The 13497-nt window shown below is 35.9% G+C and overlaps 1 protein-coding gene across 1 annotated transcript; it reads left to right on the top strand.

Moving 5' to 3' along the window:
• The first annotated feature begins 919 nt into the window (after positions 1 to 919).
• Positions 920 to 1422, top strand: LOC107781019 (uncharacterized). Its single transcript, XM_016601647.1, has 2 exons — positions 920 to 1133; positions 1175 to 1422. The coding sequence occupies exons 1-2, from the start codon at positions 920 to 922 to the stop codon at positions 1420 to 1422; spliced, it is 462 nt and encodes a 153-aa protein (XP_016457133.1).
• The last annotated feature ends 12075 nt before the right edge of the window (positions 1423 to 13497 follow it).

Raw genomic sequence — 13497 nt, 5'->3', positions numbered from 1 at the left:
AGTTGCGTTCTGTCCATAATCACAATGTTATATTAATAAAAACTTGACTGTTTTGTATGATATTAGTTCTGTATTTTTGGATTAATATACAGAATTATGAACAATACCGTTTTTGACTAGTGAAAATATATTGTTTTTACAATTCTATCTAAACACGTTTTTATTATATAAAAAAATTATTTTGAGTTCTGAAATCATGTGTTAACAAACATCAGTATATTATGTGATTTGAACAAGTCAAAATAATTAAAAACCCTTAAAATGCCAAAAATAGAATTCTAGTCACGCGTAGAATTCTGAAATTCTGTCAAACTCCGATTGACCTCAAATTTGGTAGGTTCATCGGAAACGGCCCAACATAAAAAACACATTAGCTTTGCTGATGATATACGTCATTTTTGGGCATTCGGGGTCGTTTAGATGGAGTTTTGGCCTTTTTTTCTATTTTCTGGAATTTATTTAATAAAAAAAAATATTAATAGAAATATGTGATGGTAGGGTTCAATTCCCATTGTTTCCAATCATGTTTTACAGTAATATAATGAATTTATATGCTGACATAGGTCTTCTTCCACATCGGATAAATTCATTATAGATGATTACTGTAGTTTTGCCTCTAATTATTTCATTACTTGTATCAACTCTCCAACTGAGTTACATGTTGATTAAATGAAACTAGAGTTTATAAAAGTGATGTTTACCTATCTTAAATTAACAATTTACTCTCCATCTGAGTTGATCCTGTTTAAATTTATGGGGTTAATATCTTACATCACTCATATATTTTGAATGAATAGTTAAGTTTCCCTAACGAATCTAACTGTTCAATGAGCATGGTTATATGTGTAATGTGCCGTTTTTGATCATTCTAAATACATAACTAATGATCTATTTAATGTGAATATCTCTCAGATTAACCATGTCTTCATTCAACCCACTTACCTCAATTTTAAACCAAAACAAGTTAGAAGGACTGAATTATGTTGACTGGAAAAGGAACCTTGATATTGTCCTAACTGCTGAAGGTTACAAATTTGTAATCACTGAGGAGTGCCTAGAAAAACCCGAAAATGCTACCGATGATCAGGTTAAGGCCTATGACAAATGGGTTAAGGCTGATGAGATGGCGCAATGTTACATTCTTGCCTCTATAGCGAATGTTTTGCAACATCAGCATCAGTCTATGGGTCTGCTTATGATATGCTCGAAAGTCTCAAAGATATGTTTGATGAGCAAAATCGTGCAGCTAAGCAGACAACTATGAAATCCCTTTTGAACACCAAGATGGCTGAAGGATCATCGGTCAGGGACCATGTTCTGAAAATGATGAGTCTTTTGAATGAACTGGAGGTCCTTGGAGCTGTGATTGATAAGGAGTCTCAAGTTGAGATGGTCCTACAGACTCTGCCTGACAATTTTTAATAGCTTCGCTTGAACTATAATATGAATAAAATGGATTTGTCACTAGCGAAATTGTTGAATGAGTTGCAAGCAACAGAATCTATTATCAAACAACAAGCTCCAGTTGTAGCACTCAATGTTGAGAAAGCTTCCGTTTCTAAGTCGAAAGGCAATAAGAAAAAAAAGAAGGCTCAAAAGGTTCTAGCACCTGGTGGTGCGGCTGGTGTGAAAAAGCCCAAAGGCAAGTGCTATCATTGCAAGCAACCTCGGCATCACATGAAGCAACCTATCTGGCAAAGTTGAATAAGCAAGGTAATTCAAATTTAAATGTCGTTGAAACTTGTTTAGCGACTGTTTCTACCATGTTTTAGTGTGTAGGTTCGGGAGCCACTAATCATATCTGCACTACTTTGCAGGGGTTTCAGGAAACGCGACGGCTAAGTGAGAATAAAGTTTGCGTTTTTCAAGCCAATGACGAGCCAACACCAGCTTTAGCTTTAGGAGATATTAGAGTTTCGTTTAGTAGTGATAGAGTTTTAGTTGTAAAAGATGTTCTCTATGTACCTTCTATTAGAAGAAATTTGATTTCGGTTTCAAAAATAATGGATGCTGGTTATAATGTTTGTTTGCTAATAACTCTACTATTATTAAGTTTAATAAACGTTTTATCTACACTGCTGCTAGAGTACATGACCTTTTTATTCTTGATATATCTCCTCATGTGCTACAACAGTCAAAAGAACTAAATAACATTAATCTACCACATAAAAGAAAACGTATTTCTGAATTGAGTCAAACTTATTTATGGCACTTACGTCTAGGCCATATAAATCTAAATAAGATTTCGAGATTGGTCTCTGATGGAACTTTTAGTTCATTGAAAGTGGAGTCACTGCCAACATGCGAATCCTGTTTAGAAGGCAAAATGACCAAGAGACATTTTCCCTCAAAAGGAAATAGAGCCAGTGATAAGCTAGAATTAATTCACTTTTGATTTGTGTGATCCTATGAATATACAAGCAAGAAGTGGTTTTGAGTATTTTGTGACTTTCACAGATGATAACTCAAAATATGGATATATTTATCTGTTGTGACATAAGTCTGAATGCTTTGAGAAATTCAAGGAATTTAAGACGGAAACGGAGAAACGACATGATAAATATATCAAAACATTGCGATCTGATCGTGGCGGTGAATACCTTTCTGCGGAATTTATAAAATACTTATCAGATAATGGAATTACATCTCAATTATCTGCCCTAGGAACACCACAATAAAATGGTGTGGTAGAAAGAAGAAATAGAATCCTTATGGAAATGGTTAGATCAATGTTAAGTTATTCTAATTTGCCTTCTTCCTTTTGGGGATATGCTTTAGAAATAGTAAACTACATTCTAAATTTGGTTCCTTCAAAGTCAGTACGTTCAACTCCAGTAGAATTGTGGACTGGGCGCAACCCAAGTTTACGACATATTCGGGTTTGGGGTTGTGAGCACATGTGCTGAAAGGGAAAACGGATAAATTGGAATCAAGAACAGAAGTATGCATTTTTATTGGACATCCAAAAGGAACAAAAGGCGGTTTGTTTTATTGTCCCAAAGAAAAGAAGGTAATTGTTACGACAAATGCCAAATTTTTAGAAGAGGACTATCTAACGAATCATATTCCTAGAAGTAAACTAGTTTTACAGGAATTAAACAAAGGAGTAACTAAAGACTCATCTCTAGAACGTATCCCGGAAGCCAGTATTGACATACCACTGCATTATCGTAGTAGGAGAAATGTCAATAAGCAATAGATTGCACAAGAGCAATTGCCTGACATCTCACTACCCCAAAGTAGTGGGAGTAATATTGAGCAACCTCAGATTGTTGAGCAACCTCAGATTGTTGAACAACCTGAAATTGTTATGCAATCTACACTCCAGGAAGAAGTTAATGATATCCCAGCACCGCAAGGTGTGGAGGATAACATTGAGGCTTCAGTTCCAGGAAATGATGACGTGATTCAACAACAAAATCAGCCTCCACATGTAGTGACTAGTCGTAGTGGGAGAATTATTAGAAAACCTCTTCGGTTTGCACTCTTGGGAGAATCTTATGATAGAATCCCTGAAGAGCCTAATACATAACCTATTAATTATGACGAAGCACTACATGATGCAGATGCTGATAAATGGGTTGATGCTATGAAATCTGAAATGGATTCCATATACTCTAATCAAGTCTAGGATCTCGTAGAACCACCTATTGGACTCAAACCCATAGGTTGTAGATGGATCTATAAGAAAAAGAGAGAAGTGTATGGAAAAGTACAAACTTTTAAAGCTAGGCTTGTTGCAAAAGGGTTTACTCAAAAGAAGGGATCAATTATGAGGAAACTTTTTCGCCGGTAGCCATGCTTAAATCCATTAAGATTCTCTTATCCATTGCTGCTCATTACAATTATGAGATCTGGCAGATGGATGTCAAGACCACTTTTCTAAATGGAAGTCTTGATGAGTGCATCTATATGGCATAACTAGTTGGTTTCATAACAAGTGGCAATGAGCACATGTTGTGTAAATTAAAGAAATCTATTTATGGATTGAAACAGGCTTCTAGGGCATGGAACACTTATTTTGACGCATCGATTAAGACCTTCGGTTTTGATCAATGTGAAAATGAGTCTCGTGTCTATAAGAAGTAGAATGGAGATAAAGTTACATTTTTGGTTTTGTACGTAGATGATATTTTGCTCATAGAAAATAATGTGAGCATGTTGAACTCAGTAAAGGAATGGTTGTCCTCACGTTTCGATATGAAAGACTTGGGACATGCAACACATATCCTTGGGATCAAGCTTATGCGAGATCGCAAGCAAAGGATATTAGGCTTGTCCCAAGCACTTTATATTGATACTATTCTCACCAGGTTTGGCATGCAAGATTCCAAGAAAGGGTTTCTCCCCTTTAGACATGGAATCTCTATGTCAAAAGATCAGTCCCCAAAAATGACTGATGAGATAGAAAAGATGAAGGCGGTCCCTTATGCTTCTGCTGTAGGGAGTCTTATGTATGCTATGCTATGTACTAGACCTGATATCTGCTTTGCTGTTGGCATGGTTAGTAGATTTTAGTCTAACCCCGGTCGAGAACACTGGACTGTTGTTAAGCATATAATCAAGTACTTGAAGAGGACTAGGGATTATATGTTGGTGTATCACTCAGGTGATCTTGCACCCATTGGCTATACTGATTCAGATTTCCAGTTAGATAGAGACTCTAGAAAATCTACCTCAGGATATGTTTTTACCTTAGGAGGTCGAGCCATAAGTTGGAGGAGCATCAAGCAATCATGTGTTGCTGATTCCACCATGGAAGCCGAATATGTGGCTGCATCTGAGGCAGCTAAAGAGGCTATTTGGCTCAGGAACTTTCTAAAAGAGCTTAATGTGGTTCCTTCGGTTCAAGCACCAATTGTACTTTATTGTGACTATAAGCACGTGATTTTTGCCCAATATGAGAATTACTCCCAAAAAAAAAATTCAAAAAAATAAAATGATTTTCCTTGGTATGCAATTTGTGAGATTTTGTGATATTTTGAATAATTATTTGTATTTGTCTGTTGTTTGTTTATTTGTTAAATTAATAAAAAAATACAAAAATATGTCGCATTTGCATGTAGGATTTAATTCTATAATTGTTACTAATTAAATTTGTTTACAAAAAATAAAATTACAAAAATAGGCATCGTTTGCATTTTTAGCATTTAATATCCAAATATACAATTTTATGCTTAATTATTACTTAATTGTGCGTTAATTGTTATTGGGAGTTAATTTGCGCTTTTATAACTTAATTTAGTTCTTAATAATAAGTTAAGTATTTTTATAATTTAGTTTTAGAGAAATAAAAGAAGAAAAGAGAGCGAAAATATAAAGAAAGTCGGAATTGGGCCTCTTCTTCGATTTCAAGCCACAGGCCCAAAAAATGGCCCAATCTTCCCTACGACCCAGTCCATTTCGAACTGGGTCGACCCAGTCCATAACCCAACACCCCTATTATCTTACAAACAACACAAAACAAAAAGAAAAAATGAAGAAAACCCTAAAAAATTGCTAAACAATCCGCCACCCCCCTTCCCTATCTTCTTCTTCTCCAAGCTTCCTCAAGCACACAACCATGGCTGCCCTTGACCCCACTCCCTCACATCCAAACGCCATCAACAAATACTCACGTCACACTCACACACACACGCACCAATACCTCCATAGCCACCCTCCTCCATCGAGCTTCGTCATCCATGGCGAGCTCAAAGCTCGACCATAGCTGCCCTCAACTTCACGTCCAAGTAGACCAGTACGACGAGGTGGAGTTAGACGTCCATGGCTGCTCGAGTTGGAGCTCGACGAACTGCTACTGCTGCTCACGCAGCTGCTTCATCTGCCTTCGTCCCCGTCGGCTTCGTCGCAGCCACATCTCCTCCTTCCTTCGAGCTACTGCTGCCGCGATGCTGCTCACTTCATCGTTCCAACTGCTCCAGCTCCTCCGTTGCCGCAAAAGCTGCCAGCCGTTGCCGCTGCTTCTGCTTCCTCCGTCGTGCTGCTGCCATGGTTGTCGCCGGCAGCGTCTTCAACTTTCTTCTGCCGCTGCTCGCGTTTCATGGCCAGCTGCGGGCTGCTTCTACTTCTTCTTCGTCTTCGTCGTCATTTGTTCGAGCTTTGGTCGAGGCTCGTCAAAACAGTCCCTACATAGTCAAGTTCGTCGTTTGTTTAGTCGATTTCGTCGTTGATTCATCTCTGGTTAGTTGTTTTTGAGTTTTATTTTTGTCCATATTTTTGTTTGATATTTTCCGGATCCAAAATCGTTAAAAAATTCAATTCTTGTTTTGTTCGTTGTTCATCGTTGAAATCATTTTCTAGTTTGTTCAAATGTTTTGTTGATTTAATTTTCAGAATCAAATGAAACTTTGATTAATTAATTTTTCAGTTTGTTTCATGTTTGTTTCATTGTTCTTATTTATTGTTTAGATAAAAGTTGTTAGTTTAATGTTGGTGAGATACAAATTGAAGTTTAATAAATTGTTTCTTCAATTTGTTTCATGTGTTTTATGTATTTTTAGAAATTGTTAATATTGTTAAGTTCAAGTTTAAGTTCATAATTGTTTCATCGTTGATCTTGTTATTTGTCTAAAAGAATTTAGTTGTGTTAGGGAAATATGTTGGTTTAATCGTTTAAATCCATCATGTTTGTTGTTTAAAATAGATTTAATTCATGTTCATACTTTGTTTGATTGTTCTTGAATCCGAAATTTGTATAGCTTGATTTCTTGTTTACCATTTGTGATTATTTCTTGAATGTGTCTCATAAAGTTTAATATAGGAATTGTTGGTTGTAATGTTGTTAGAATTGATTTTAAGTTCAATATGATTGAATTTAGAAATCTAAATATACTTGTTTGTTGTTGTTGTTGAATCCGAAAATAGGATTGTTTGTTGCTAAAATATTGTTCAATCAAATTTTAGTTGTTCTTTGTTGTTCAATTTGTGTTCATGTGATTTGTTGTTGAAATGTTGTTGAAATCATGTTCATGTGCTTTGTTGTTGAAATGTTGAAGAAATCATGTTCATGAAATTTGTTGTTTGAACATTGTTAGAAATTAATCATATCGTCTATATTTTGGTTAAGTTTGATTAATTGATGTGTTATAGCTGATGGGTAGTTTGGTAATTTGCAGTATGTTCGGGGGTAAAATAGTAATTTGCAATAGGGTCGGAGGGGTAGTTTAGGAATTGTACATTTTGTAATTGTTTATATGAAGCATGGGGGACAAAATGAAATGGGGTGGGTTGTGATATAGTTGTTTAATATAAAGGGGGGACAAGACAAAATTTAGTGGGGGGAATCTTGTATTTATTTATGTTAGGCATGGGGGACAAAATATAATGGGGTGGTGTGATATGTTTATTTAATGTAATGGGGATGAGTGGGAAGATAATGGGTTTGGTAGAGAAAAAGTATTGATTTTAATTGATTGAAAGATTTATGGGATGGGTTATATATAGGAAGTCTTGAAACAAGAGATAGAAGAAAAAATACACACACAGAGATAGAGAAAAAACACAGATAAGAGAAACGAATCTGAGAAGAAAAATAGAAGAGAGAAAAAAATGGCTGAACATTTAAGAGAAAGAAAAATTCCGAAAAATATTTAAGCTTTCAAAATAAAAATAAAAACTAAAAAATCTTCTGCTTTCTTTCTTTGTTTGAAATTAGTATTAATGGTTGTTGTTTCATTCAAAGCTTGAAGCTTTTGTTTTTGGGATTATTGTTCTACTGGTTTGCAAACTCTGTTCCTGGGTTGTTATTGTTGCTGGACTGTTGTTGCTGTATTGTTATTACTGTCGCTGATTCTCATCATCATTTTCTTTTGTTTCCAATATCAGGTACATATCTGTAAATTCATGTCATGAAAAGCTTCAACATGGCAAGTAAATGAAGTTTGGAATTATAAGGATGTCTTCTACTCATTTAAATTTTATTAGTTTAAGTTTCAGTTTTGTTTTAGTTGGTTAATATAGTATTATACTTGACATGATAAACTGTTAACTAATTAACCTTCTGGAGTAGTAAATTCCACGATAATCTTATATGTTTTGAGGACTAGTGATGACATTTACTGTTTGAATTGTTGAGATAGGGAACATGGCAGAAAGTTGGCCATTAATTACATTTTGTGATACTGTTGGTTAAGCGTAGGATAGTATGGAAATACCAAGAAACTATATTACTAGCATATCTCGTCCAATATTTGATTTTGTTCAAAGCTAGATGATTGTTAGTTGTATTTTGATTATATATGGCGCAATAATGGTTATGTGTGTAGTCAATAGTTGAAAGGTGAATTGATATAATCCGTTACGATTACAATGTTGGAATATTGCAAACAGTTCATGATGTATGTTTGTGTTATATGTGATGACGTCTTATTAAATCAATTGGTAGATTAGTTCTCTTTCTTAATAACAAATGACCATAGTTATTTTGAGAGTGCGATCAATTCAATTCTAAAAAAAAAAAGTATAAAAAATAATGTCAATAATTTGTACAAAATATAGAGCTAGTGTTTGCAAATATTCGCATAGGCCGAGAATAAGAATTGGTTTGATTATATTTATCCTAAATTCAATCATCGTGAGTAAATTAACCAAATAATCATACGTTTGGATTAAAAACAAATGGTGTAGAAGAAGATTGTATTTATAAATTGCAACATTTTAAAAAATATAAAAAATAGTATTCGCCTCAAATAGAATAACGGAAATTCTGGTAAAATATCATTTCCTTTCTTACATCAATTCTTTCCTAATGTTTATACGTAATTCGCACGTTGTTTATTTGGGTAGGCAAATAATGCATTCACTACAAATGGTAGTATTAATCACACGTTGTTCATTTTTACTCCTTAAATTCGAATTGCTTGGAGGAATATAATTTATACGCAAAAAAATATAATTTGTGGTCAACACTCAATAATTTGTGAATCCTTTTCGAGTAATTTAGAGGCGTCTCAAATAGTGGTTTACCATAACTTTCACATAAAAATAATATGGATGTAATAAATAATTTGTAAACAAATTTATATTACAATCAAGAATATATTTGTGATTAGGGATATGTTCGCGTAACCTGATTATATTTCTAAAAGCAATTCGGATTATGCGTTCGCGCAACTTCGAGCGAACATTTAATAAAAAAGGGTTCTTTGGAGACTATCAATATTAGCTTCATAAAAACCCGAGATGTGCGGTTCACTACTTAATCATACAAAAAGTGCGAATTTTCTTGATTTTATTTAAAACACAATTTCGAAAAAAATAATTATTATATTATCAATATCATTGTGTACACGTACGCGTGACACGATTTCTCACGTTAAAAAATATATAATATATAAAACGAATACACGTATGCGTCATTCGATTCGAAGAACGGTCTTTAATTATAAACAATCTAAACAGAAGCGGTAACAAAATCATGCAATAAAAATGTAAAATTGAGATAATTAAGCCAAGAATAAAAACAGTTAAGCGACCGTGCTAGAACCACGGAATTCGAAAATGCCTAACACCTTCTTCCGGATTAACAGAATTCCTTACTCAGGATTTCTGGTTCGCAGAATAATAAACAGAGTCATATTCTCCTCGATTCAGGGATTAAAATTGGTGACTTGGGACGCCTTAAAATTCCCAAGTGGCGACTCTGAAACAAACAAACAAATCCCGTTTCGACTGTCCTTTAATTGGAGAAAACTCCCTGCACCCTCGCGGGGGCGGAAAAAGGAGGTGCGACAGCTCTGGCGACTTTGATGGGGATATAAGTACCCAGAACCACTGGTTCAAGGTTTAAGAATTCGAGCTTAAAATAACTGTTATAGTTGGCTTTATTTATTATCTGATGTTTACATGATATATGCCTAATATGCTAAATGATGCTTTTACCGCTTTAATATTATCTGAATTGTGTATATAAAACTGCTACGAAACCCTTCTTCTTTCTGAGTCTTCTGAATTTATGGTGTACACGTGCGTGTGGCCCACCTTTCTGTTAGAAGTCATACCAAATAAGACGAAGTTGGGACAAGTAACTAGGCCGGGCAGACTTTTGTGCTCCCGGTACGTTGCCCCCACTTCGGCTCAAGTTGTCCACTTGGGTAAGCCAGGGCTAGAACAATATGCCGAAAGTTTTTTACTTAGAATAACTCAGCTTCATGCCGGATCCCTAGTAGGAACGTTTGTTTGCATCACGTGCATTTGACTTTGGAGGCTCAACACAAGGGTTGGGTCTGTCTAGGACAGGTGCACCAAAAATGAAAATGACCATCCTGATGCATCTTACTTGCTCCTACTTGCGCATTTATTTGATTCGTACTTGTGTGCTGACTGACTTTTGAATATCAGGAATAATATTTTAAAATTGAAAAAAAAGAAATAGCGGTTAGGGAATTGATTGTTTATTTTTGAAAAAAAAACAATGCCCAAATAACTGTCAAAACTCTGCAGAAATTTTAAGAAAATGAAAAAAAAATATTTTATTAGTTTGTTTTATTAAAAGCAAAGGAAAAAAAAGAGTCGTTGTTCTGTCTTGTTTTAAAAAAAAAATAGTTTGTCTTGCCATAAAAAGGAAAATAGTTTGTCTTCCCCTGAAAATGACAATGAAAAAGAGTCTTACTTTTAAAATAGTTTTTTTTTATTTTCTGAAAATGCCAAAATGAAAATGAAAAGAGTCGTGCTTTTAAATTGGTTTTGTTATTTTTTATTTGCTGAAAAAGAAAAAAAATATCCTGTTTTAAAATAGTTCGGTTAATTGGCCCGAACTACGCGGGTTTGATTCTCACCGGATGTGAGATACGTAGGCAACCCTTATCGGGTTCAACCCCCCTTTTTGCTAAAATAAGCCAAAAACCAATAAATAAATAAAAAAAACGTGTCAAAATTTTAATTTTGTCGTAAATAAGTCGGGCAGTGTCCAGCCTCCACTTTTTGCTAAAAATAAATAGCCAAAAAATATATGTCAAATTTTAATTTTGTCATAAAGAAGTCGGGTGACGCTGTTTTATCAAGACATAGCCGAATGTTCTCGAAAGGGACGCCGGAAGGCTGACTTTGCATAAACAGCCACCTTTGGGTCATTTTTTAAAATTTGGTCCAATTGACCCACACAGCCTTAAAAAATCTTCGTCCCCGAGGCGCTGAAGGGCCATGTTGCAACACCTGGTTTTTATTGTAATTTGAAAAAAAAACAAAGAGTCAACGGTCAGGTAAATACCGTTTAGATTTTTGGTCAAAATAAGCCGAGCCAGCTTCGGCCGCGTCTTAAACCGTTCTTGCCGAAATAGCCTTAGAGTATGTGGGTTGTTTGATTTTCGAGTTTGTAGGTCATCTTCAAACCTTTGAAACCCAGTTTGTTTTATTATGGAAACTGATAATTCCAAAAAGTGTCTCATTGTTGTTACCTTTCATTTTGTCTGAACTACGCAAGGTCTGATTCATGCGGGGTCATGATACTTAGGCAATCTCCATAAAATTCGACCGCCACTGAAAAAGAAAAAAAAAGGGAAGAAAGAAAAATAAAGGAAAGCGCAAGTGCATCGCATCTCTGATAGAACGGTTTAACTGCTTAGGTGCATTGCATCTTTAATATATGATTATATGTCAAATGCCCTGACACTAACGTGATGGCTTCCCTTTGCTGTGTTCATATATAGAAAAGTGGTTGGTTGTGGTAACTCCTCCAACGGTTTAACTGCTTAGGTGCATTGCATCTCTAATATATGATTATCTGTCAAATGTCCTGACACTAACGTGATGGCTTCCCTTTGCTGTGTTCATATATAGAAAAGTGGTTGGTTGTGGTAACTCCTCCTTGCAAAGCAAATGACACAGAACCTTAGAGCAGGGTGGGTCGGTACTGATGACCGACAACAATTGGTCGAACAGAACAACGAGTTAGTAGAAGAAGTGAAAATGCTGAGACAACATGTGGCAGACATGTATCAGGCATGGATAACTGGGAAAGCACCACCCCCACCACCGCCAAGCTTTTCAAACTCTGGCATTACCCATCCCCCATACTCTCCATCCCAACCCACTTATGACAGCTTTCCTAGCTACCCGAGTAGCTCCATCACTCGTCCACGCTACTCCCCTCCCCAATGCTACTTCTCTCCACGAGATTCCCAAAGACGGGCTTCACTTTCCAAATACCCAGCTCCACATAAGGCCTATCCACCCTCACAAGCCTACCGGAAGCCCCCTGGATCAGGTTTCCGGCCCAATCAAGCATTTAGGAATGAAAGGTTGTTGAAACGAGGAAAGGCTCTCACCCCTATCGGAGTATCTTATGCAAGTCTGTTTGAAAGGCTAAAGCATGCTGGCTTGATTGAGCCGCTCCCCGCATATACTCCAGATCCACATGCAAGAAACTTTGATCCGGCAGCGGGATGCGCGTACCACTTGTCACACCTCCTTTTTCCGCACCCGCGAGGGCGCAAGGGAGTTTTTTCCAATTAAAGGACAATCGAAACGGGATTGGTTTATTTATTTCAGAGTCGCCACTTGGAAGATTTAGGGTATCCCAAGTCACCAATTTTAATCCCGAATCGAGGAAAAGAATGACTCTATATTACAGTCTGCGTACCAGAAATTCGGATAAGGAATTCTGTTAACCCAGGAGAAGGTGTTAGGCATTCCCGAGTTCCGTGGTTCTAGCACGGTCGCTCAACTGTTATATTTGGCTTATTTATCTGATTTTAAATACAATATGAACTTATGTGCAAATTTTATCTTTCAACCGCTTTTATCATTTACTGTTATTTTTATCAAGAATTGCAACGTTATAAAAATATATCTCGAACCACGTTACAATCAATGTACCCGTGGTCGTCGACACACTTTGACTCCGTTGAGATTTGGATTTGGGTCACATCAATGTGCACCCGAGTTTAAGGAAATTAAATTATTAAAGGCGCGCCTAAAGCGACTAGCGTATTTATTTTAGGTAAGACCGTGGAATTTTACTAAACGGTCCATCCCGAAGTCCAAATAATTTTTAAAGCAAATATTTACTGAGGGCCCTGCAATTTGTATTTTATTTGGCGAGGCTCATCTCATTCTTATTTTTTTAAAATGAATTTGCAATGTCATGGACACGCATCTCGAACCACGTCACAATCAATGTACCCGTGATTAGAAATACATTTCGAATCCGTCGAGATTTGGATTTGGGTCACATAAATGTGCACCCGAGTTTAAGAAGGTAAGGTTTATTAAAGCGTATCCTAAAGAGACTAACGTGTTGTTATTTTAGGAGGGTTGTGAGATTTGCTAAGCAACCCATCCTGGAAACTAAATGCTTCAATAATATACATTTAACAAGGGCCCCGCATTTGCACGTTTTGTTTATTTTCATCGAGGCTCATCTCGTTCTTATTTTAAAAGGATATCCTATAGCAACTACGTTTCTTATCGCGTTTGTCCTTATCAATTGAAAACAGTAGATAGTCCTAATTAATTAAATGCTTGCAAGTTATTTGTAATGACATTCAGAAAAGCTAA

The sequence above is a fragment of the Nicotiana tabacum genome, chromosome 8 (genome assembly GCF_000715075.1).
Source record: "Nicotiana tabacum cultivar K326 chromosome 8, ASM71507v2, whole genome shotgun sequence".
NCBI lineage: Eukaryota > Viridiplantae > Streptophyta > Magnoliopsida > Solanales > Solanaceae > Nicotiana > Nicotiana tabacum.
Note: the sequence above shows the minus strand (reverse complement) of the source record. Positions and strands in the feature narration are given on the sequence as shown.

Bases quoted from the DNA above. Each gene is read 5' to 3' on its own strand.
- LOC107781019 (XM_016601647.1), top strand. From the start codon at position 920: ATGTCTTCATTCAACCCACTTACCTCAATTTTAAACCAAAACAAGTTA. The intron at 1,134-1,174 runs GTTACATTCTTG...TTGCAACATCAG, and splicing joins GGCTGATGAGATGGCGCAAT to CATCAGTCTATGGGTCTGCT.